Source organism: Felis catus, chromosome B2 (assembly GCF_018350175.1).
Source record: "Felis catus isolate Fca126 chromosome B2, F.catus_Fca126_mat1.0, whole genome shotgun sequence".
NCBI classification, from domain to species: Eukaryota; Metazoa; Chordata; class Mammalia; order Carnivora; family Felidae; genus Felis; species Felis catus.
The window spans coordinates 25,239,364-25,260,833 of NC_058372.1; the positions used below are offsets into that span (position 1 = coordinate 25,239,364).

Sequence of the window (21,470 nt, forward strand, 5' to 3'; positions counted from 1 at the left end):
ACATCAAATCACTGTGTTTCCCCTGCCCTGGCAGGAATGCTAAAATACATATGTATCAGCCGGACTGCTCTTACGTTTTTCTACCTGATGAAATAAAGTAAAATCTCTGCTAAAATTCCTAGCAAAAACAGAAGTGGAGGGGTCAGAAAATTATTTTACTTATTCAGCTCTCAGATAGTGTGTCTGGGAGGCAAAAACATTTCTCCTGCTATGGGTGAGGGTAACCATTTTGGGGAAGGATACTTAGCCAGTGCCTCTCAATGAGTGATCTGGGGATCTTGATGAAATGCGGAAGCTGGTTCTGGATGTCTGGGTGGGGACTGAGGGTCTGTGTCATCCCTGGCAGTCTCAAAGGTGGTGCAGATTCATCAGGACGTCTCACGGAATTAGACTTGGACCACCTATGGGAGAAGGCCGAGAGAACCCTACTGGAGAGAAACTGACAGTTCATCATTGTCATATCGACAGTAACACTGACATATGCACCGGTCACAGCATGTCATTTGCAGCAAGGGAAGGGTGAGAAGTCAGACTGTGGAATCATTTGCCCATCAAGGGACAAATTTGGCCTCCACAAACCTAGACCCTCCTTCGGAAAGTTGCCTTGTGATCCTTCATGTGATAGCATGGAGTGTAGACTAGTGTGTGGGATTAGATGTCCCAAAGTGGGTCTTTGGTAAAGGAATCTAGTTGCGGATAATTTTCATACTTACCATATTACAGAATTACCTATCACAGGTGGTGGAGAGATAAACCGCTAGCTGTGTGCTGTGCCCACTGCACCAGCAACCCACTGACATGAAGCCATTGTGCTATTTTGACATTATCTCTCTGACTTTGTTTAAAGGTTACCTGGGTGGCCAAGTGCTTCATTTTCTCTTCTGAGGGTACCTGGGTGGCTCAGTCAGTTAAGTGTCTAACTCTTGATATCGGCTCAGGTTATAATCCCACGGTTCATGAGTTTGAGGCCCGCACCAGGCTCTGTGCTGACAGTGCAGAGCCTGCTTAGGATTCCCTGTCTCCTTCTCTCTCTCTCTCTCTCTCTCTCTCTCTCTGTCTCTCTCTCTCTCTCTCTCTGTCTCTCTCTCTCTCTCTGCCCATCCCCCACTTGTGTGCACATGCACTCTCTCTCTCTTAAAATAAATAAACTTTTTTTTTAAAAAAAAGGTTACCTGGGTGGTGAAGTGCTCCATTTTCTCTTCTGATAAGAGCCTGTGCTGAGCCCAGAGCCATGAACTTACCCTGGCTAATGCCAGTTTCTGGTTTCCATGGCAAATCTATGCATGTGCTTAATAAGTGAAAGCTAGCACGTGCACCAGTTTGCCCTTTCTAAAAAGCCCCTGATCTGTTATTTTTAAGTAAGAGCAGAAATGCCAGGTCTGGAGCGAATACCTGAGTCCCACCAGAAGTGATCTTTAAGTGAGCCTGATCTGTGCATGTGGAAAGAAAGAGCATCACAGTAAATGGCCAGGGGAGGGATGCTTAATCCTGTTTTCTTAATTAAATGGCAAAAAATCCTCCTTTATAAGCTACATTCAGTGAGGCCAGGTTTCTCTCTCACTCACTGGTAACTGCAATGATGGTCTGTTTGTGGTGGAGCAGGAATGGAAACGTTGATGACTTTGTTCTTTCCTTGCAGTCGAGCCAGTGTGGATATTGGCTGGCATGATGTCCTATCCTTGTTAGGGCTGATTCTGTCCTTGTGGCCAACTGTAATTTGTCTGTTTTCCCCTCAAACCTGCCCCCCCTCATATTGCCTTTCGATCTGCTACCTCAGCTCTGGTCTCTAGACAACCAGAAGAAGGGGCATAGCAACCGATCTACAAACAGTCTTTGAATAGAGAGGCATAAAAAGTATTCTCTCCTGAGAGTCTTTCTGCTTTTTTAAAAAGTCATTTTAACTCTACTTTGGGGGCACCTGGGTGGATCAGTTGGTTAAACATCCAACTTCAGCTCAGGTCATGATCTCGTGGTTCGTGGGTTCGAGCCCCGTGTCAGGCTCTGTGCTGAGGGTTCAGAGCCTGGAGCCTGCTTCAGATTCTGTGTATGTGTGTCTCTCTCCCTCTCTCTCTCTCTCTCCCCACTCCCCTGCTCACATTCTCTCTGTCTCTCTCAAAAATAAACATTAAAAATATATAGACTTTTTAAAAAGTCAGCTTTGAGGAATACTGCATATTGTAGAAGACTAGCAAGCAAACACACATGTTCTGTAAGGGAAATGTAGAAAACCTGGCTCCCATTCTAGCCCTGAGGACCTTGAGTATAGGAATTTACATACTAATCTGTACTGGCTGGCACTTGGATGCTACCATTTAAGCTTTGTGACCCTCTTTTTTAGGTCAAATTAAGAGCATAGATTCTTTTGCAAACAAGGGGGACCATGGTGCCCCCCGCCTTCAATAGACAGTTATTGAAGGCAGACAGTGGTGTTGTTTTGAAGCTATGAAGATGAACCAGATTTGCCTCTGTCAGAGGAGCTGACTATCTAATAGGGACAGAGGAAGGGTAGTGGGACACACCCATGTCATCATGGGCTGCAGAATTCCAGTATGGAGGAGGAGATACTACATGGTCCAAATCTGCTTTATTGATTGTTTTTTGTGGGTTTTTTTTTCATTTTTTTGTTTTTGTTTTTGTTTTGTTTTGTTTTTTTGGTCTTGGTCAAATAGATTAGCTGTGATGCAGCTTGGTCTGTGTTGGTCTCACAAGTGTGAGTAGGTTGCCTGGAGCTCTGAACTCCAAAGGAGCACTAGAGTCGGGGCCAGAAGGAGGGATGGTGCAGGTGGGTGGGAGTGAGCAGGTGCTCTGTCCAGAGGTTGAGGGGGTCCCCTAATATGGCATCATGAGGGGAAGGAATGGGAGCACATGAGTCTGAGAGGGATCCTGCCTTACAACAAGCTCAGTAACATCCAGAGAGCAGAGGAAGTAGAATTGTGTGATACAAATACTATCCCCATACAAAGCAGCGTTTCCTAGTTTCTGGGCTGGGGGCCACTCTGAATTAGAGCGTTCTTTTGCCACTGACTTGCTCTGTGACCTCGAGCAATGATCGTTCCCTTCCTAGTTCAGTCCTCAGCTCATCCAGCTGTAAAAACAAGGATCTCAACATTGACATACGATGTAGGGCTCTCGTGGAGTCCAGCAAATAAATACGATTTTATAGTTGTTGGCTGTTTGAGAAGTGCACTGACCATGGTGCATCCGTGGTTCCTCCAGGCTACGGGTCAGGGTGCTCACATCTCTCTTGTCCCTTCTGTGTTCCAGGAATAGAGCTGTGCCCCCCTGGAAAACGGTTCATGATCACGATGGTGGCGAGCTTCGTGGCCATGGCGGGGCAGTTCCTCATGCCCGGGCTGGCCGCCCTGTGCCGGGACTGGCAGGTCCTGCAGGCCCTCATCATCTGCCCCTTCCTCCTCATGCTGCTCTATTGGTCGTGAGTATCCTCCCCACAGGCGTCACCGCCTGGTACATCTGCAAATGCTTTCTGAAGGGCGCATCCCCTGGGGAGGAGACACATGAAGCAAACGACTGGGGTCCCACAGTGCCCCGGCTTCTTGCCGGTTTCAGCTTGTGCTTTTTTGTGTGTGTGAGGGAATTTTCCTCTTGTATGAAATTTCATTTTTTAAACACTTTATCTTGGGAAATGTTGAAACATACACAAAAGTAGACAGAAGAGGGGAGTAAGTTCCCAGGTGCCCTTCACCCAGCTCCAGGAACCTGCCCCCTATCAGTCTGCTCGGACTCCTGCTTGCTGGGTTCTTTTGACACGATTTTTATGAATTGATTTGCAAAGGGCGGGTTCTTGTATTGGAAGGGGTGAAATACGGAGATGTTCAAGGAGTGATTTAGGAAAGCCCCCTTATCACTTCCAGATTAGGGATGGTCAGAGAGATATGGCCCATGGACCAAATCTGGCTCGCCATCTGTTTGGGGAAATAAAGTTTTATTGGAGCACAGCCTGCCCACATGTTTGCATAAGTGTCATCATCTCTGGCTGTTTTCACGCTATAGTGGCGGAGTTGAGTACGTTCCACAGACAAAGTGGCCTACAAAGCCGAATATATACCCTCTGCTCCTTTACGGAAGAAGTTTGCCCGCCCCTGCCCTCGATGAGTCCACTGGGACTTTTCGAACCATATGTGACTTTGGCTTTTGGCTGGGGTGACTGTAGGCTGGAAACAACTTAACACACAGGGCCAGGGGGTCTGACCTGGGCAACCAGATTTTTAAAAACATCGATGTTTATCAATTGGCTGAACAGCCGAGGTCGAAAAACCCCACTTGTGAATAGAAAGATGTTTAGGGGAAAAATGATTGTTTGGCCTTTTTTATAAATAACTCTTTTCTTTCTTTCCCGGCCCCTCCCAGCCCCTCTTCATGCCAACAGTCACTTCACACCCTTAGCGCGAGACACTGTAGTATGGATAACGCGTACTGTGTTGTGTTGCTCTTGTTTAGTCACTGACGAAAACCAAATTTCTGGCAAGAGGTCAGTTGTGTCGTAGCTTTCAGGAGCAGAGAGGGCTGCTCATCAGGCTTCCTTTTCTAAGTTGCCAGGGAGGGGAAGAAAGCATCTACCTTCTAACTTCACGGTGCTGGGCCCTGGCCCCACCCTGCCGGTAGGTCCTGCGGCAGAGAAACCGTTGGGTGAGGGCACAGGTGCATTTTCCTCCAGAGCCCAGCTCTTGCTCACTAGATCAGGAGAGCCTCAGCAGCAGGCAGCTGGCGGTAACAGATGAAAAAAGGCCACCTGCCGGGGAGCCGCGCATCAGGGGCCAAAACTGCGCCTGTCTCCTCTGCTTCTCTCCCCACGCTTCCTCCAGCCTTGCCAGCCCGCTGGGGTTGGACATCACACCCCCTCCTGCAGGAGCTGTGCATATTTCAGGACATCCTGCTCCCTCCAGCAGGGTCGCAAGAGGCATAGAATGAAATCGTTTCCCAAAGCAGGATGGAGTAGGCAGTTCTTCCTTTTAATCTTCTATGCAAGTCCTTCCTGTTCCTTCCCTTGGTGCATCCAGAGTTTGCTTCACTTGTTTTGGAATTCAAGGGCATTGATTTATTTAACAAATGCTTATACCGTGTTTGCTCCATGTCAGACACAAATTGCAAGCGCTGTACAAATAGTAGATTATTCAGTCTTTGTGTTTCATCACCCCATTGTACAGATGACAAAACTGAGGTCTCCCAGCTGGCCCTTGAACCCAGGCCTCTCTCAACCACACGCAGCACGGCCTCCTGCCTTCCCTGTGCTTCTGTCTCTTGTCTCTGACCACTGGAAACCCTCGCTCTGTGAGGTCTGGCATCATCTCAGCCACCTCCTCTCACTATTGCCCCAAGGGCTCCCAGGGCTGTCTGCCGGCCCCTGGGGGACTGGACAAGGTAGGCACAGCCTCTTGGAGGCTCACACTCCCATACAGGAAGATGGGGTTGTCCCCACCACCTCTAGGCTTTGAGTCTCAGCCAGTGCTGTTTCCATCTGTCCCAGTTAGGAGGACACCTAGCAGGGGAAAAACGGCAGGAAAGGGTTTCCTGGAATAGGTCTGTGGACCTGACCCACATGGTAAAGGACTGGGGGTTTCGCTTATCGTATTTTCTCTCTTATTTAAATTTAAAAAGTATATCAAGGTTTAATGACAGGTAGGACATTCGTTTATTTAAATATGTTATAAAACCTAAGGAAAAAAATCCTTTAAAACTCACAAATGTAAAAATAAAACTTTATAATGAAAAAGGGCACCCAGGGTAATTTAATAAGTGAGACGTGTGTACACACGAACAGATAGATGGATGGATGTGCCGAGGCACTGACGCCATGTGGTTACAGCTCTGGTGCTGCCCTCTGGGGTAGACTAGCTCTACCCAAATATGTTACCTGCTGCGATCATCACAGTACAGTAAAACCTTGGTTTGCGAGCATAATTTGTTCCAGAAACATGCTTGTGATCCAAAGCACTCATATCTCAAAGTGAATTTCAAGAACCATTGGCTCAGTTGTGATCATGTGATGTTCCATGTCACATACTACTCGTATTGCAAGACATCGCTCATTTGTCAAGTTAAAGTTTATTAGAAATGTTTGCTCGTCCTGCAGAACGCTCACAGAAGAAGTTACTTGCCATCCAAGGTTTTACTGTAATTATTTTTATTCATATTATTCTCTAAGGGGCTTGGCACATGTTTGACCTACAAGCGCTCATAAATATTAGCTACTTTATGACTGCGATTGTATCACTTCTTCATATGCATGGAAACTAGGATGTAGCCATAGGCAGGGTAAAGAAATCACTGGTGAGGGACATATTCCACCTTTGTCTATAGCCTTGAAAGTCTCCGTAAGAATCATGGTCTTTTTATCGCCTGCCACCCTTCCTCCCACCTGCTGCGGTAGGAAGTTCCTCACTCCTGAAGCCTCCGTAGTTGGACAGGATGAAGTGGGCTGCTGGGGAGCGGACAGAGCTGCAGCACCAACCAGCAAGGCCAGCTGTTGGTGACAAAATGTTGAAAGCCTCTCGCTTTCTTTTTAATGAGCAAGTATATATGGTGGGTACCCAGGGTGCTCTCAGTACCTCTAAGAACAGATGCAGAAGCAGGTGTGTAAACAAGGACCATAAGCCAAACTGCATAACACAATGTCACCAAGACGTAGGGTCTTGGCTTGGGAGCAGTAAGACAAAGGATGGAGATTGGCTAGAAGGGATTCTGTGGTCCAGAGGGTTGGCTAAACCGACAGGGACCCTCCAAACACACACCCAAGGCTGGATAAGACCCTGCACCAACCAAATATGTACACAGTGCTGAGTTCCAGTGCCAGAAAGGGGAACTCCTGAGGCCCAGACCAAGGAGAATGTTCGAGCAGGAGTGGACACAGACACAGCCTGCATGGCACATGAGCCAGAAAGAAGCTCAGAGAGCTTGAGGTTTAATACCTGCATTGAGGGCTGGAGCTGAGATCTCAGGCCCTTTCTGCACTTCGAACTGAGCTCCTTGAATGAATCCAGGCCTCCAAACTGTGCTGTTCTAATAACAGGATTAGAAAGTCTTTTCCCATCATAGGGACTCCCCTCCAAAGGTGGCTGACACCTTGGACTGTGGGCATAAATGATCCACCCTTACGACAGTGGAGCCTTGAAGTCTTGCACCACACATGACTATGGGTTCCAAATTTCAACCGTTCTCCAAGATTGAGAAATAAGAACCAGTGAAGCTCGTTGGATCCTCTGGGTCAAGAATAAAACCTCCCATGGAAAATCACTGGAGCCAGATACTCAAGACTCACGTAGAAGAAAATTTTCACCAAGGATGAACTCACAGCCAAAATTCACAGGGTCCACAGGAATCCATTAGCAGGGCCCAGAACTATAAATGGAGAAGTTTGCATCTCAGGAACTCTAGGAAATACAGCAATCTGAAAGAGAAGTGGATTCAAATAATTTATTAAAGTAGTTACTACCACCTCATGCCAAATTCTGTCCTAGATACTAAGGGTTCTAGAGAGGACCCAGACATGTGAGCAAAAATCTCATTTGAAACATACATTACAGTGGGTTATATGGGGGTGGGAGGGAGGCCAGAGACCATAAACCCATAAACAAGCAAATAATATTCTTCAAAGAACCACCACTATGTCTATGAAACCAAGCGGTAGGTAGAGAGGAACAGTGGTCAGGATGGCGTCTCTGAGGGAGTGACATTCAGGCTGACACCTAAGGAAAGGATCAAAGAGAGGAAGTCACACAAGGTTCTGGGTGAGAAAACAGGCAAATGGGAACAGCAGGGCAAAATCTGGCTTCCACTGGAAGAGGAAGAAGACCATTGGGGCTGAGAACAAAGGACAAGCTCAGACACACAACAGGGTTGTCTTCAGCATGATTGGGTTTGTTCTAAAAGCCATGAAAACACGTCAAGGTTTAAGCCAGGGAGGAGTGTGCTCTGGTCGGTGCTGTGAGAAAGTCTCTTGGTGACCGAGGGGAGGATGGCCACTGCCGCGGGGCCAGGAGTCTGCACCGGGGGCAGGCAGATTGCTCACCTGGAGAGGCCTGACTCCAGGTATGTTTGGGAGTAGCCCCAGTTAGGGGTGCTGCTGGGCCTATGAGGGCAAAGAGCAGCGGCTCGGGCTGTTTCCTGGGGTGGAGAGACAGGGCTCTCTGTGGTGTGGAGGCCCCACCAGGGACTGGAGCATGGAGTCCTATCCTGAGGGCAGAGCTCAGAGAGTACATGCCCAGAAACAAGGTGACCAGCTGGGGGGAGCTTCAAAAAGGGATGGTTTGATCCTGAGGGCAGTGGGATGGAGAGCTCAGCCATGATTGAAAGCCAGCCCGATTGGAAGTGTACATTCTTTATTAGCCAGGTGTGGGGTGAGGCTAGCAGATCAGGAGATGACCTCCACAAAGAAGACAGGTTGTTACTCTCTGTTCCCTAGAGAAGGGGGCACACCACATCCCAGGGGCCCCACAAGAAAGCACCAGCTGGTCAGGAGGCAGAAGGAGGGAGGGGAACATGGGCAAGAGCCTTCACTGTGGTTTCAGCCAGAAGAAAGGGGTGAGGAAGGGTAGGCAGGCTCCAGGTTAGCTATTTGGAGTAATTTCTGCAGGCTGTGGGGCTCAGGGGCTGCCCCTGGTTGTCTGGCATCTGGCCCTGGGGCGATCAGAGCAGGTGGACAGCGGCTGGAGTGTGAGAGCCACAGAGGAGGTGGTGGGGGTTGTGGGCTCTGATTGGTTGGTTTGTATCTGAAAGGTGTGCTCACAGGTGAATTGTTGGCTATCCCTAAGAATTGGCTGACCCTGGGAGGGGCAGTCTTTCCTCCCAGAAACATCAGAAAACATAGAAAATAAAAGAGCATGATTAATACATGGCCCTACAGCAGCTACAGGGTTACAGAATGCTCTCGAATGAAGTGAGCCCAGGACTGGAGAAGCCAGTCAGGAAGAGGTGGCAGCAGCAGAGGCATGATGTGCCTGAGGACCAGAAGGGGTGTGGTGACAGGGGGTGTGGTGAGGACAGGTGAATTCTGGGGAGGATGTGGCATGTGCATGATTTGTGCCCCACCAAGTGGAGCCAAGATAGGAGTTTGATGTCACTTCATGCGCTGCCTGGGGATGCTCATACCTCCCAGGTCCAGGCAGGACCCACTGCAGTTGGCCTGCAGGCTTAGGTGAAGGGAGAGTTTCACTGGTGGCCCAGGAGAAGGAAAGGATGTGCTTGCTTGGGAGCTGGTATTCCAGCATGCTTCACAGAGTCATATTTAGGCACATTGTCATGAAGCAAAAACAGAGGAGAGGATTCTGTGAATGTTTCTTATCTGAATGAAAATCCTGTCAGAGGTAGTGGGTAAATCCACTGGCGGATGCCAGTGCCTGAAGCCAAGATCCACACTGCCTTTGTCCCTCAGGATACTAAGACCAAATAGAAGTGCTTCCTTAGTCATTTTTCTTGGGCATTCATTATCACTCAAGTCAGAGCAGTAGAGCTTCCATGCTAATCTAAAAGGAAATCCTATCGATCCATCCTTTTTCCAGAAGAAATATGGAATTCTTCCAGGGTCACAGAAAACAAATGGAGGCAGGGGGCAGAGGCACAGATTCAGTAGCCAAAATACTAGAGGAAGGGAGAATCTAAGAGAGCATCTGCTTGGATGTGGAAGTAGCCAGTGACTCCAGAGTGGAAGAAGGGGCTGGTTGGAAGGGCTTCTGCTTTCTGATTGCACAGTGTGTAAAAGGTGTCCCTTCCAGGTGGCTGCAGCCTGCTCCAGGACACACAGCTCGGGGACAGGGTGCCCTTCTCGGCCAGGAGACCTTGTGGGGAGCAGGGTGTTTGGGGCTCCAGGTCTGTGATAAGCGAGAACATCTAAGAAAACCACAGGGTGGAAAATCAGGAAGGCGATACACAGAACAGGTGGCACCTGGCCTTCTGGGTGGGTCTCATTGTAGAAGAATGACACAGGAGTGAGAAGGTGGTGGACAGGGCACCCTCATGGCATCTATATAAAGTGTTTGGAGGAAACAGCACCAAGTATGGATTCCAAGAGATGATGAAGATGTTACTGCTGCTCTTCCAAGATGTCAGTACGTGACATCACCATGCCTTAACATGTAAATTAGTGATGCTGGGTATGCGTGATTATTTGTAAAAACAAGTGTATGCATGTCAGCTTTGGACCCGGCATGTGCTGGGGAACACTTGTGATGCCAGTTCAGTAAGGTCCCCATGAGTGCTGTCATTGCAACACGAGGACATGAGCAGAACATGAGTGTCAGGGTATCCTCATGAACATGGCAGACATCATCCTAACTCTTGGAACAGCTCAGCAAGGGAGGGAAACATCACATTTCACATCTCAAGCCTCCTTTGTGGCAGAGGCACAGTAATATATACTGATTTGAACATGTCTTCAGATTTTAGGAACACACTTTTCCCGAGATCAGCTGCAAGCTTCTCTGTGTGTGACACTATATTAACCATTAACCCTTGGATTAGGTTGGTGGGATTATTCCTGGTTTTAGCTGGGGAAACAAGGGCATTTAGAAAGCTTCACCAGAACACTCAGAAGTGTGAGAAAGTCATTAAAAGCTGGCTTTTGAACATCAGTGGTTCTTGTTATGTGGTCCCTGGACCAGCATCATCATCACCACCTGGGAACGCATTAGAAACACAGATTCTCAGATGCCACCCCAGGCATACTGACTGGGTCAGAAGGTCTAGGGTGGGGTACAGTTCTGTGGTTTAAGAAGCCCTCCAAGGGATGCTGATGAGCGCTCAAGGTTGAGAAGTATGATGGGTGTATCATAGAAGAAAAAGCCAGATGTCCTGCGCACGGACTGAGGGACCTGGTGCTCCCCAGATAAAGGTGCTGTTGAGGCGTGAGGGAAGATCTGACTGAGTCAGCTGTGGAGAAGCCACACGTCTTGTAGGAAGAGGTTTCTCTGCTCTGTAGGGAAAGAAAACAGATGCCATCCTTGAGGATCAGTAAGATATCATGCAAGACCTGGCTGTCCAATCCAATTCCACTGTGGAGAGCAAATTTGTCTCATCATCTCAGACAGCAGATGTCATAGGTATTCCTGGAACTGATGAAAGAAGGCAAAAACTCTGGGTGTTGGATCTAACACTTTTATCCGCACTATGCAAACATAAACCTATACACAGGTATGTTTGGGAATCTTAAATTACAGCCTGTGATCAAGGTTAATGGGAAGGAAAGGTTTCTCCCACCTTGCTTACCTGCCCTCTGAGCAGGCTGCTTTGGGGCATCTTCCTGTGAGTTTCTACCTTCAAATGCAGGAGAGCATTGCATACAGTTTTCTCTTGCTCTCTTCCAAGACTGTTAGCCAAGTACCGAGTTAGGACGGATTCTCATCTTGGACTCACCTAATGCGTGTTTTGCATGAGCTGCTTCAAGAAAGAACAGATATGTTGGAGAGTGCTTTGTTCAGTGGGAGTTTCATCCTGACGAGAGAAAAAGTGCTGTTGGCAATCCGCGTGATCATCAAAAGCATCTGGGAAAGCAATAAGAAGATAATAAACCGTATGGGAAATAATGAGGAAATTAGAGACAGATCAAGCAGCACTGAATAACACGGAGAATAAGTAATAGTATCAATTCCCCAAATGAAAGATAAACCTTGAGACAGAGGAAATTAGAGCACGCTGTCATAAGGAACTCACAGGGTAGAGGAGTAAAACAATTAAAACCCTTAGGAAAAAAGAATGTGCTAAAAGGGATTTTAATTTTTAAAAATTTCGAGAAAAAAACCATTGTAAAACATTTAAATGGCCTCAGGTTAGATAAGTATCCAGCATAAAAATTTACTAACAATTCCAATTTGTAAATGGTCCTAAATATCATTGGCTCTTTTAAATATCATCAGAAATATTTTGGCCAGAATAATTCCACTTCTTTTTTAAGTTTATTTATTTTGAGAGAGTGCATGAAGCAGGGGAAGGGCAGATAGAGAGAAAAAAATCCCAAGCAGGCTCCACACTGTCAGCACAGAGCCCGACGTGGGGCTTGAACTCATGAACCATGAGATCATGACCTGAGCCAAAATCGAGTCAGATATTCAACTGACTAAGCCACCCAAGCGCCCCCAGAATAATTCCAAGTTTTAAAATATCTGGGAGATTTGCTCCTATCCAGGTGCTGCCTAGCATTTTCAATAATTTGGTCCCTTAACTCCTCTCACTAATCCTCTGAGGTAGGGACCAGGATGGCCTCCCGTACAGGTGGAGAAACTGAGGTACAGGGATATTTGCAGCTTGCCTTGAGGTCCTAGTACTCGTACCTGGAGCCAGGATATAAAAACCTGCAGGCAACCCGGAGCCAGGATGAGGACCACAAGCCTCTTGGCTCAGTCATACGTGCAGTGGTGCTGCTGGGCCCCAGGGATAGGACCGAAAATGTCAGGCAGATGAGCAGAGCCCTGGCCCACCGAGAGCAACATGCACCAGGCACAAGCAACACTTCTCACCAGGGGAGTCTTCTCTTCTAGTTCCTCTTTTTATATTTGTTTAACATTTACAAAAGTATTCCTTTTTAAAAATAAAAAAATTTTAATGTTTATTTTCGAGAGAGACAGATCATGAGTAGAAGAGGGGCAGAGAGAGAGAGAGAGAGACACAGAATCCAAAGCAGGCTGCAGGCTCTGAACTGTCAGCACAGAGCCTGGCGTGGGGCTGGAACTCAAGAACCACGAGATGATGACCTGAGCTGAAGTCAGATGTTTAATCAACTGAGCCACCCAGGTGCCCCACAAAAGCATTTTTTAAAATCATTGGGTTATCAGTACCTTCCTTAATGGGGGGCTCAATAAAAATTTGTTAAATTGATGAATTAATTTTGCTTCTTGTCATTGTTAAAATTATTTCAAAAGACCCTTAAATTTTTTTTTAATGTTTACTTTTTAGAGAGCGGCGGGGGCAGGGGAGGCAGTGTGCAAGTGGAGGAAGGGCAGAAAAAAGGGGGGACAGAGGATCCAAAGCAGGCTCTGTGCTGACAGCAGAGAGCCCGATGTGGCATTTGAACCCACGGAGTGTGATCATGACCTGAGCCGAAGTCAGACGGACGCTCAACCAACTGAGCCACGCAGGCACCCTGACCCTTTAGATTAAATTTTATACACAGATACATAAATGTATTCATTCCAGCAATTATCAGTCTTTTTTCTTGCCCACACACACTTGAGGGACCCAACACTTTCTTCCGTCAAAAACAGTTTTATTTCAGAAGGGGGTCAAAGTACCACATGCTGAAAACTCTATTACTGGTAAAATAAGGGCCGCAGGGCTCCCTGCACAGCAGGAGGGAAACGGAATTCAGTTATACCAACAGTAAAGTCACTAGAGAAAATGCTTGCCTCAAAGGAAAGTGTGAGAGGTAAATCATAAAAAGCATATAGCCTCTGGGAGCTTGAAAATGTGCAATAATTATTTTTACAGGTTATCAGATAGTTAATTTGGGGAGACTTCTAGGAAATTTAAAGCCAAAAAAAAATTACTCAAATCCCATTTGTCTACCAGTTATCCAGATGGCGGGAAGATTAGGTAATACTTACCAAAGCAAGTGTGAAAATAAAAATGGTAGCCCACATTTCGATCGTAACAATTGAATGAGCAATTAAAGGGGAGATCAAAATGTTCTCTGACTTGGTGTTTGGGGATTTGCTAACGGCATGGAATTTTAGGGAACCCTCAGGCAAGAGGCTGCCCATTTTTAATTTGTGAGTTGTGCAGAGATTATGTAAAATAATAGGAACCCCTGTGGTCAACAAAACCACTTCCTCTTCAAAGTGGAGAAAGCCTGGTGAACGTGGCAACAAGTGATCCTTAAAAACCACGTGCTGTGCCAGAGGACATAGCCTCTGCTCTAAAAGCCAGTGTTACCAACTCCTTTGTCGCACTGTCCCCACACCTGGAATGTGCTGCAACATTCCGTCTCACTACCCTGTGGAAGCTGGGGTGCTTCAGGCCAGCTGGAGGAGCACTGAGCCTTGGAGCCAGGCAGACCTCGGGCGGGGGGAGGGGGGGGGCCAGTGTGTGCACGCATGTGCATGTACATGCATGCATGTGTGTCTTTTGTGGGAGTGGTGGGGTCGGACAGCTGGGAGCAGGCAGAAAGCAGGTAGATGGCCTCCCAGTGACAGATGTCTAGTGATAGCTGCTAAGCGATTGCCCCCCAGACTGCTAGCAAGTGTCCACGTGGACAGGAACAGAGAGTGAGGCCAAGGGGCCCAGCCCCGTCAGCTGGCCACTCTGGCAAAGTACATGCCTGGTGCTACGAAGTGGGGGTTCCAGACAGATCAGGATGACCTCACTCAGTCTCAGAGACTGTTTCTGTTGAGGTTGGGAGGGTGAACGTGCTAATAGCAAGAAGCTGCTTTCCAGAGTCAGGTACAAGGTCAGGGTGGAACCGGCAGGGGCCACCCTCGTGATGAGTCCATGAATGTGTGGCCTCCGTGGGCTCCTTTGTTATCAAGATAGGACCCAGAAGGACAGAAGCAGACTCTGGGGAGAAGGTTGACAGGACTCTCTGGACAGACTGCTACGACAGAGGTGCCAATAAAATTCCAGTTAGAAGCAGGTGCCACATAAAGCCTCTGTTGCTTCTGCCTACTTCTCTCCTCCAGTTGTTTTCCAACATCACAGTTTTTTTAGTGTGATTTGCAAAAATGCCTGCCAAATTAATTCCCCCTGTAGCATTATGTTTTGAATGCCCTGGGTGCCTTATACTTTCTGTGGCCTCATAATTGCTTACATGGATAAATTAGTAAAAGGAGCTGGAGAAAGAGAATATAAAGAGGGAGAATGTGGAAAAAATCAACCCAGGTACACTCAAGGCTACAGAATCTTTTTAGGTGAATTCCAAGCATTCATCTGTTTAGAACGTGAGCTGAAGGATGTTTTCAATTTATCACAACTGTTAAGTATTCTGGGGTTGCTTATTTAAAAGGCTAGCTCTAAAGACATTTTAGTTACTGGCTTCATTCTGCTTGGCAAAAACGTAAAGCAGTGTTAGAATTTGTACAGTGCATTGCCCTGATCAGTATCTTTTTTACCTTTCAGAAGAAGGCAACAGTCACCATTAGCCCCATGAAATAAATCTAGAGAATGTTGGTGCCTGGTAAGGCCTTGGTGTAATTCCATACCCCCCACTCCATTCTATAGATACAGGGAAACTGAGGTCTGGAGGGTGATGTGACTTGCCCAAGGTCACATAACTAGTATATAAACACAGGGTTCCTGATGTATTTCCTCTATAATTTTTCTGTAACAGAAGAATTATGGCTCTTAGGTGGATACCATTTTGGAAAACATTAGAGACACAAAGTTCTGAGTTTCTGTGACAGATAATTAAGTGGAAAGGCCATGTAATTATGAAAGAATTTTATATTCTACAAAGAGATTTATATGAAGAGTTTGTCTCGGGAAAACTTTGGGGTTTAACCATCCTAAAAGCCAATTTTTATTTGATTTCATGATACTCATTCCTTCTCACTTAATTACTAAGTTTAACTCAAATCATGATTTAAAGTTTTGTTTAAAAAGAGCTCATTTATATTCACTTGCTATCCCCTGAATTGAACTGAATTAATTTTATATATATACATACATGTATGTACCTATGTACACACATGTATATGCATACATACATATACACGTGTGCATATGTATATACATGTGTGTACATATGTGTATATGTGTGTGTATAAATATATATCAGACAGAACTAAAGTTTTAAAAAAATCCAAGTGAAAGCTTGTTTACAGGAACCAAGCTTATATTATTATAAGAGCTTTGGACCAGAAACTTAAGATATTCTCCCAATTTGTAACTCATTCAATTCTAGACTTTGATTTTATTTTTTTTAATTTTGAGAACCTTTTCAGGATTTTATGTGATAACTTGGTGATAATCTGAAGTACCAACAGCTACAATTACCTCTAAATCAGAAGCACCCTTAGTACAGTCTAAGATTTTTTTTTCACATACACATTCAGGGAAACTTGACTTCTACAAAGCCTTTCATGACCCTTGTGTCCTTCCCTCTACATTGGATGGCCTACCTGCCATAAGCTTTTACCTGTAAGGTGTCTGTTAAATGACATGTTTTTCTCTGCTGGCAGGTTGATCATGCCCCATATACATTTATTCCATGAATGATGTAATGTTGTACTTGACAGTGTGAAGACATACCTCTCCACGTGTATCGCCCCAAAATTAATACTTGAAGATAAAATTAATAAGAGTATTAGCTGTTAATCTTAGTAACCTCTGTCCTATATTTCCTTTATGAATAAATATTCTAGGACAGTAATTTAAAGAGTATAGACATGCTTTTAATGTAGAGAATTGCCAAGTTGGCATCTCATCAGAGCTGGTGTTAAATGTATTAGGAAGAAGACAGCCTAAATAGTATACTTGTCTGTGTCAGGTTCTCCAATTGGGTAGAAGAAATACGTGGTTTTATCTTTAAATGTGAAAGAAAAATACTGACTTCGTAGTATTAGGAAAGGATCACAATATTGAGTTTTAATTACTGATTCTACTGAGTGACTACACAGGTTACAAAGACCAACGTGCGAAAACAGGTCAATGAATGTAAATCAGATGGGCTTATGACTTAGCCAAATAACAGAGAAAGCAGGAATGAAGGCAAAGATAGGAAAGCGTATCAGAAACAACACATGACTGTTAAATCATAGAGTCTTGTGGTCTGAAAAGCATGTGGTGAATTGGGGTTGCTGGAGAAGCAGATAGGGTTCTCCTTGTCTGAATTGCTCACAGACACACAGCTTTGAAGAACAACCACCTCATAGTATCAATTAGGCAAACACAGAAAATTTATCCGCCTATGATGACATGATAATATCAGTTGTGACGCTATTGGGAAAATAAGGTTTATGAAAATAAATTTTCCGTATACCTCTTTTTTTTTTTTTTTTTTTTAATTTTTTTTTTCAACGTTTATTCATTTTTGGGACAGAGAGAGACAGAGCATGAACGGGGGAGGGGCAGAGAGAGAGGGAGACACAGAATCGGAAACAGGCTCCAGGCTCCGAGCCATCAGCCCAGAGCCCGACGACGCGGGGCTCGAACTCACGGACCGCGAGATCGTGACCTGGCTGAAGTCGGACGCTTAACCGACTGCGCCACCCAGGCGCCCCTCCGTATACCTCTTTAAGAGTTAACACTTTAGGGGCACCTGGGTGGCTCAGTCAGTTGAACATCTGACTTCGGCTCATGAGTTTGGGCTCTGTGCTGACAGCTCAGAGCCTGGAGCCTGCTTCAGATTCTGTGTCTCCCTCTCTCTCTCTCTCTGCCCCTCCCCTGCTCGAGCTCTGTCTCTCTCTCTCAAAAATAAATAAACATTAAAAAAATGTTTTTAAAGAGTCAACACTTCATTGTAGCTATTTGGTGGGCATCTTTCTTTTAAAAGTTTTTTTTAATGTTTATTTATTTTTGGGACAAAAAGAACGAGTTGAGGAGGGGCAGAGAGACAGAGAGGGAGACACAGAATCTGAAACAGGCTCCAGGCTCTGAGCTGTCAGCACAGAGCCCGACACAGGGCTCGAACTCATGGACCGCGAGATCGTGACCTGAGCCAAAGTTGGACACTTAACCGACTGAGCCACCCAGGCGCCCCTGTAGGCATCTTTCCAAAATAGATTTTCCTGGTTTTGAAGCAATGTGCTAAACAGCACGACATGCAGAAAATTACACTGATCTAGAGATCTAAAGACCAAGTTCCAGGTCTGACCCTGCCACTGATGTTACCCTTTTCCCCCAGGAGGGCATGGCAGAGGCTCAGCCCATGTGCTTGCCCTGAGGAGCTGAATTAAGTGCAAATGAGAGACACCCCCCTCAGACTCCGCGGTTTATTTTTGTAACTTTGCCTTTTCTTGGTGGGTGATGAGAGGGTTTATGTCATGGCACTAGGCACATCTGTGTTGTGGTGGGATGAGCCTTCACGGCACCTGATCAAGGTTGGAACATCTGTGTTTTCCCATGTTGGCTGCTGTCCTGCTGTCTTTCCCAAGCTGATGTGCACCCTCTGCTCCTTGGCCTAGGGCTGTCTAGACCACGGTTGTCTGAACGGGAGCCTCAGAGTTCTTTGAGGAATGTCTGTGTTTCAGTGGATGGCCTCTGAAAGCTGCAGGTGATTGAGTCAAAGACCCTTTTCACTTGACTGCTGATTCTTGGCTTTTTGTGGAATAATTGAGGCCACAGGGTGAGTGACCTATAGAACGGTGGTTCTGTCATGTTCCAAGTACGTGCTGGAAAATGATGCTGCTCAGCTTGTTCTGATGTTGGACCAGCCTTGTGTCAGGTGCCCCCAGCCCACAAGTAGGAAGTTAGTGTAGGTCATATCTAGGACCTGGAGATAGAAACCACTATGCACACATCTGAGGGTGATGCTCTCTGCACCACTGATGCAGTCTGGCAGGAAGGGAATTTTTGAGGGTGAAACTCGCATTTGTCACTGAAAGTGGGGGCAATGCAATATAGCAGAAGAAACACCGAGATCTATCAGTGTACAAGTGCCCACAGTATGATTGGAAGGATTCGCCCCCACCAGGCAGGTGTATTTGCCCCTGGAGGGGAGGACGACGGGAGGGCGGAGGCCTTCTCGAGGGCACCAGGATTGGGGGAAGGGTTCCAGGAGGGCTGGAATGCTTTAATTTTTTAAGTAGAGAATGGATTTATCTGTGATTTGCTTAATGCAAAATGAATTTCATAGCCCAAGCCTTTGATCCGGTCTCCCCAGCTGTAGTTCGGTGGATGGTGGCCTGCCTATGACTGCCAGGAGGCCATCAGGAGAGCCAGACAGGGCGCTGACTGTGTCATTCAGGCAGGCACTCGGCAGGTGCCCCGCACCCCCCTCATCATCCATGTGCAGCTCCACCCTCGCCTGTCCCAAATTCTGAAGTGCCCAGCCCCCATCCCGTCTTCAGCTACTCAGCATCAGATAGTTGATGCTTCTGCAGTGAAATGTTTGTGCATTTATGAGGAGCTGTGCCTGAGACTTAGAATGCTCGTATCCATTAGGTCTGGTTCTGCCTCTGGTGAGGCCAGGCCAGTTCAGGCTTCATTGCCAAGTGAATTAAATCAGTAAGGTTTTTGGATTTCAGAACCTTTGGGATTCTGAAATTGTGACTGAGAAATCAGGGACCTTCTAACCATCCTGATGTAGCTCGGAGAAGGCCTCAGAACAATCCATCATTTGCCTTGGGGCAAGAGGCCCGTCAGACCTGTGATCTTCAGCAGAGAGAGGATATGTCTGCCTGACAGGGTCCTCCATCTGCCCTTACTGTGCTCTTTGCTCACTTCCTTTGCAGGGTTTAAGACCAGAGCAAGTCGAGTGGAGACTTCAGATTTGCCTGCATCCTTCTTGCAGAAGCCCTGGGGTTCATTGAATCACCTGGCTTGGAGCGATCCCAACCTCTCTAGTCATGGGTTCAGATTCACCTCTGTCACTTACCAGCTGTGCAAGCTGGACCATGTGCCTGTACTTTCTTTGCCTCAGTGTCCCCATCTGTAAAAGAGGAATAATAATAACAATAATACCTCATACAGAGCTTGAAAGAATTCAACGCTTGCAGCTTTTGAAACTTCCTGCTCTGCTCCTGGGGGTTGAGGCAAGCCATTTGCTCCGTGGACACTTCCTTCTTCCGGAGCCACGGCCTCCTCCAGCAGCCATCTGCAAAGCTATCTCCCGGAGAAGCCACTGTGGCTTTTCTGCCAGGTTACCTTTCGTGGTAGCAGAAGTCACTCTCACGGCCACTTTCTCACCATATCTACACAGGAGGGGACACCAGGCAGACGTGGCCGCCCACTGCCTGCTGTGCTCTTTTATTTTTGTTGAAAATGATCAATTTCTCTAAGGTTCAGCTGCATTCCTTCCAGGTCCTGGGCTGTCAGCCGGCTTTTTAATTTGCATGGTGTTATTACATTATGTACTTGTCAGGAGAGATTTCATTAAATTCCCATAACGTGGCCACACTACATGTTATCCAAACTAAAAAACCATCTCTGGGCTTTCTCAGAGGCCGATGGGCCAACAAGTTCTTTATGACTTTGCAGTAAATTTAAATATGTGGAGGGCATCACAAAACTTCATTATTCCATACATGTGCCCATCGGGCTTGTGGTTTTCTGGAACACCTGAGGAAGCATCACTAGAACGGTACCTCCTGAGCTGCTGTCACCTGAACACCATCTGGACATGTGGAGTATGTTTCCTTGCCGCAGCCACTGAGGTTAAGGATGTGGGCTCCTGAGTCAGACTGCCTGGATTCTGATCAAGCTCTGCCACTTAACTAAAGGTCTGGACTTTCTGTGCCTGATTGTCCTTATCTGTGAAATGCGGGGAGTATTACTCTACCCCATCAAAAGCTTGACAGAGCTTAGTATGTGGGAAACATGCAGAAGGGTGCCTGGTGATCGTAAATCCAGCCCTAGGGAAGGTGGTTTGCAGTGCCATTTGCCACTGGCAGCAGGGTTGGGTGGCTAATGGGAGCCGGCCCGTGTTCTCATGCTCAAGTCTCCCCAGAGAGCACTGCTTCTTCACTGCAGGTCCTTCTGGTCAGACGGCCGCCACTCATGAGACTCCAGGGCTCTCAGGAGCCTCTGTTGCCTGGGTCCTGCTGCTCTCCCTCTCCTCTCTCTTCTCACCTCACCCCCAGCATTCCGTTTTACCAGCTTGCAGCCCCACCCCCCACCAGACACATGCTGTTTCACATCCTGCACCTTTTCTTGGGGTCCTGTCCCCACACCCCTCCCACAGCCATGCTGTAGTACCTGCCCGTCTCCCTAAGGAGCCCAAGCACAGTGCTGCCCGACAGTCTTCCCTGCACCTCCTTTCTACAAGTGCTCACTCTCCTTGGCCCCGGTTGTGTCCCATACTGCACAGGCTTCTCTCCAAATCACTTATTGTGTGTGTGTTTGTGTGTGTGTGTGTGTGTGTGTGTGTGTGTGTGTGTGTGTTTACTTATTTACTTTGTCCATCTGCCTGTTTATTTACAGAGATCTCCTTGTACAGGACTCTGACGTTGTGGTCAGGGATACATCCATTTGGGATGATCAACACATATTAGAAAAAAATACTTTGGTGACTGAATGGGTGTTTGAGCTCCAGAACAGGCCCACACCCACCTCTTAAATGCAAAGATCATGCCATGCATTTGCAAAGGTGCTGTCCTTGAAGCTTCTTCCACAAACTTTGCAAGTCTCAAAGATTCTCCAGGAAGAATCTTCCTCATTGTCGTTTCTCGTAAAGGGTATTTAATTATTCTTAGCCATTTTTAGTTACCCAAAGTCTGTTGTCCTCAGGCATGATTTGGATGTGACAAAACAAGTGATAGAGGGTGACGGGGGCAGCCAGCCGGGTGGGGCAGCATCCCTGAGACCCATGAGCCTCTGCACCGCCAGACTGCACGTGACTCCTTCCCCATAGGACTGTGGTCTCTGTGGCTTTGAAA

General features: G+C 46.8%; 1 protein-coding gene and 1 long non-coding RNA gene across 4 annotated transcripts in view; one reads left to right on the top strand and one right to left on the bottom strand.

The window, feature by feature from the left end:
• The window catches only part of SLC22A23 (solute carrier family 22 member 23), a 183,013-nt gene that overhangs the window by 127,688 nt on the left and 33,855 nt on the right, over window positions 1–21,470 (top strand). For all 3 annotated transcript variants that reach the window (XM_023253717.2, XM_023253718.2, XR_006597609.1), the window contains exon 4: window positions 3,265–3,433. In XM_023253717.2, the coding sequence (XP_023109485.1) occupies window positions 3,265–3,433 (169 nt within the window). The remainder of the gene's footprint in view (window positions 1–3,264; window positions 3,434–21,470) is intronic.
• LOC102899870 lies at window positions 7,418–19,528 on the bottom strand. Its single transcript, XR_002156937.3, has 3 exons — window positions 19,472–19,528; window positions 11,365–11,492; window positions 7,418–10,924 (listed from the first exon to the last, which is right to left on the bottom strand). It is a non-coding gene; the product is annotated as an uncharacterized LOC102899870 (long non-coding RNA).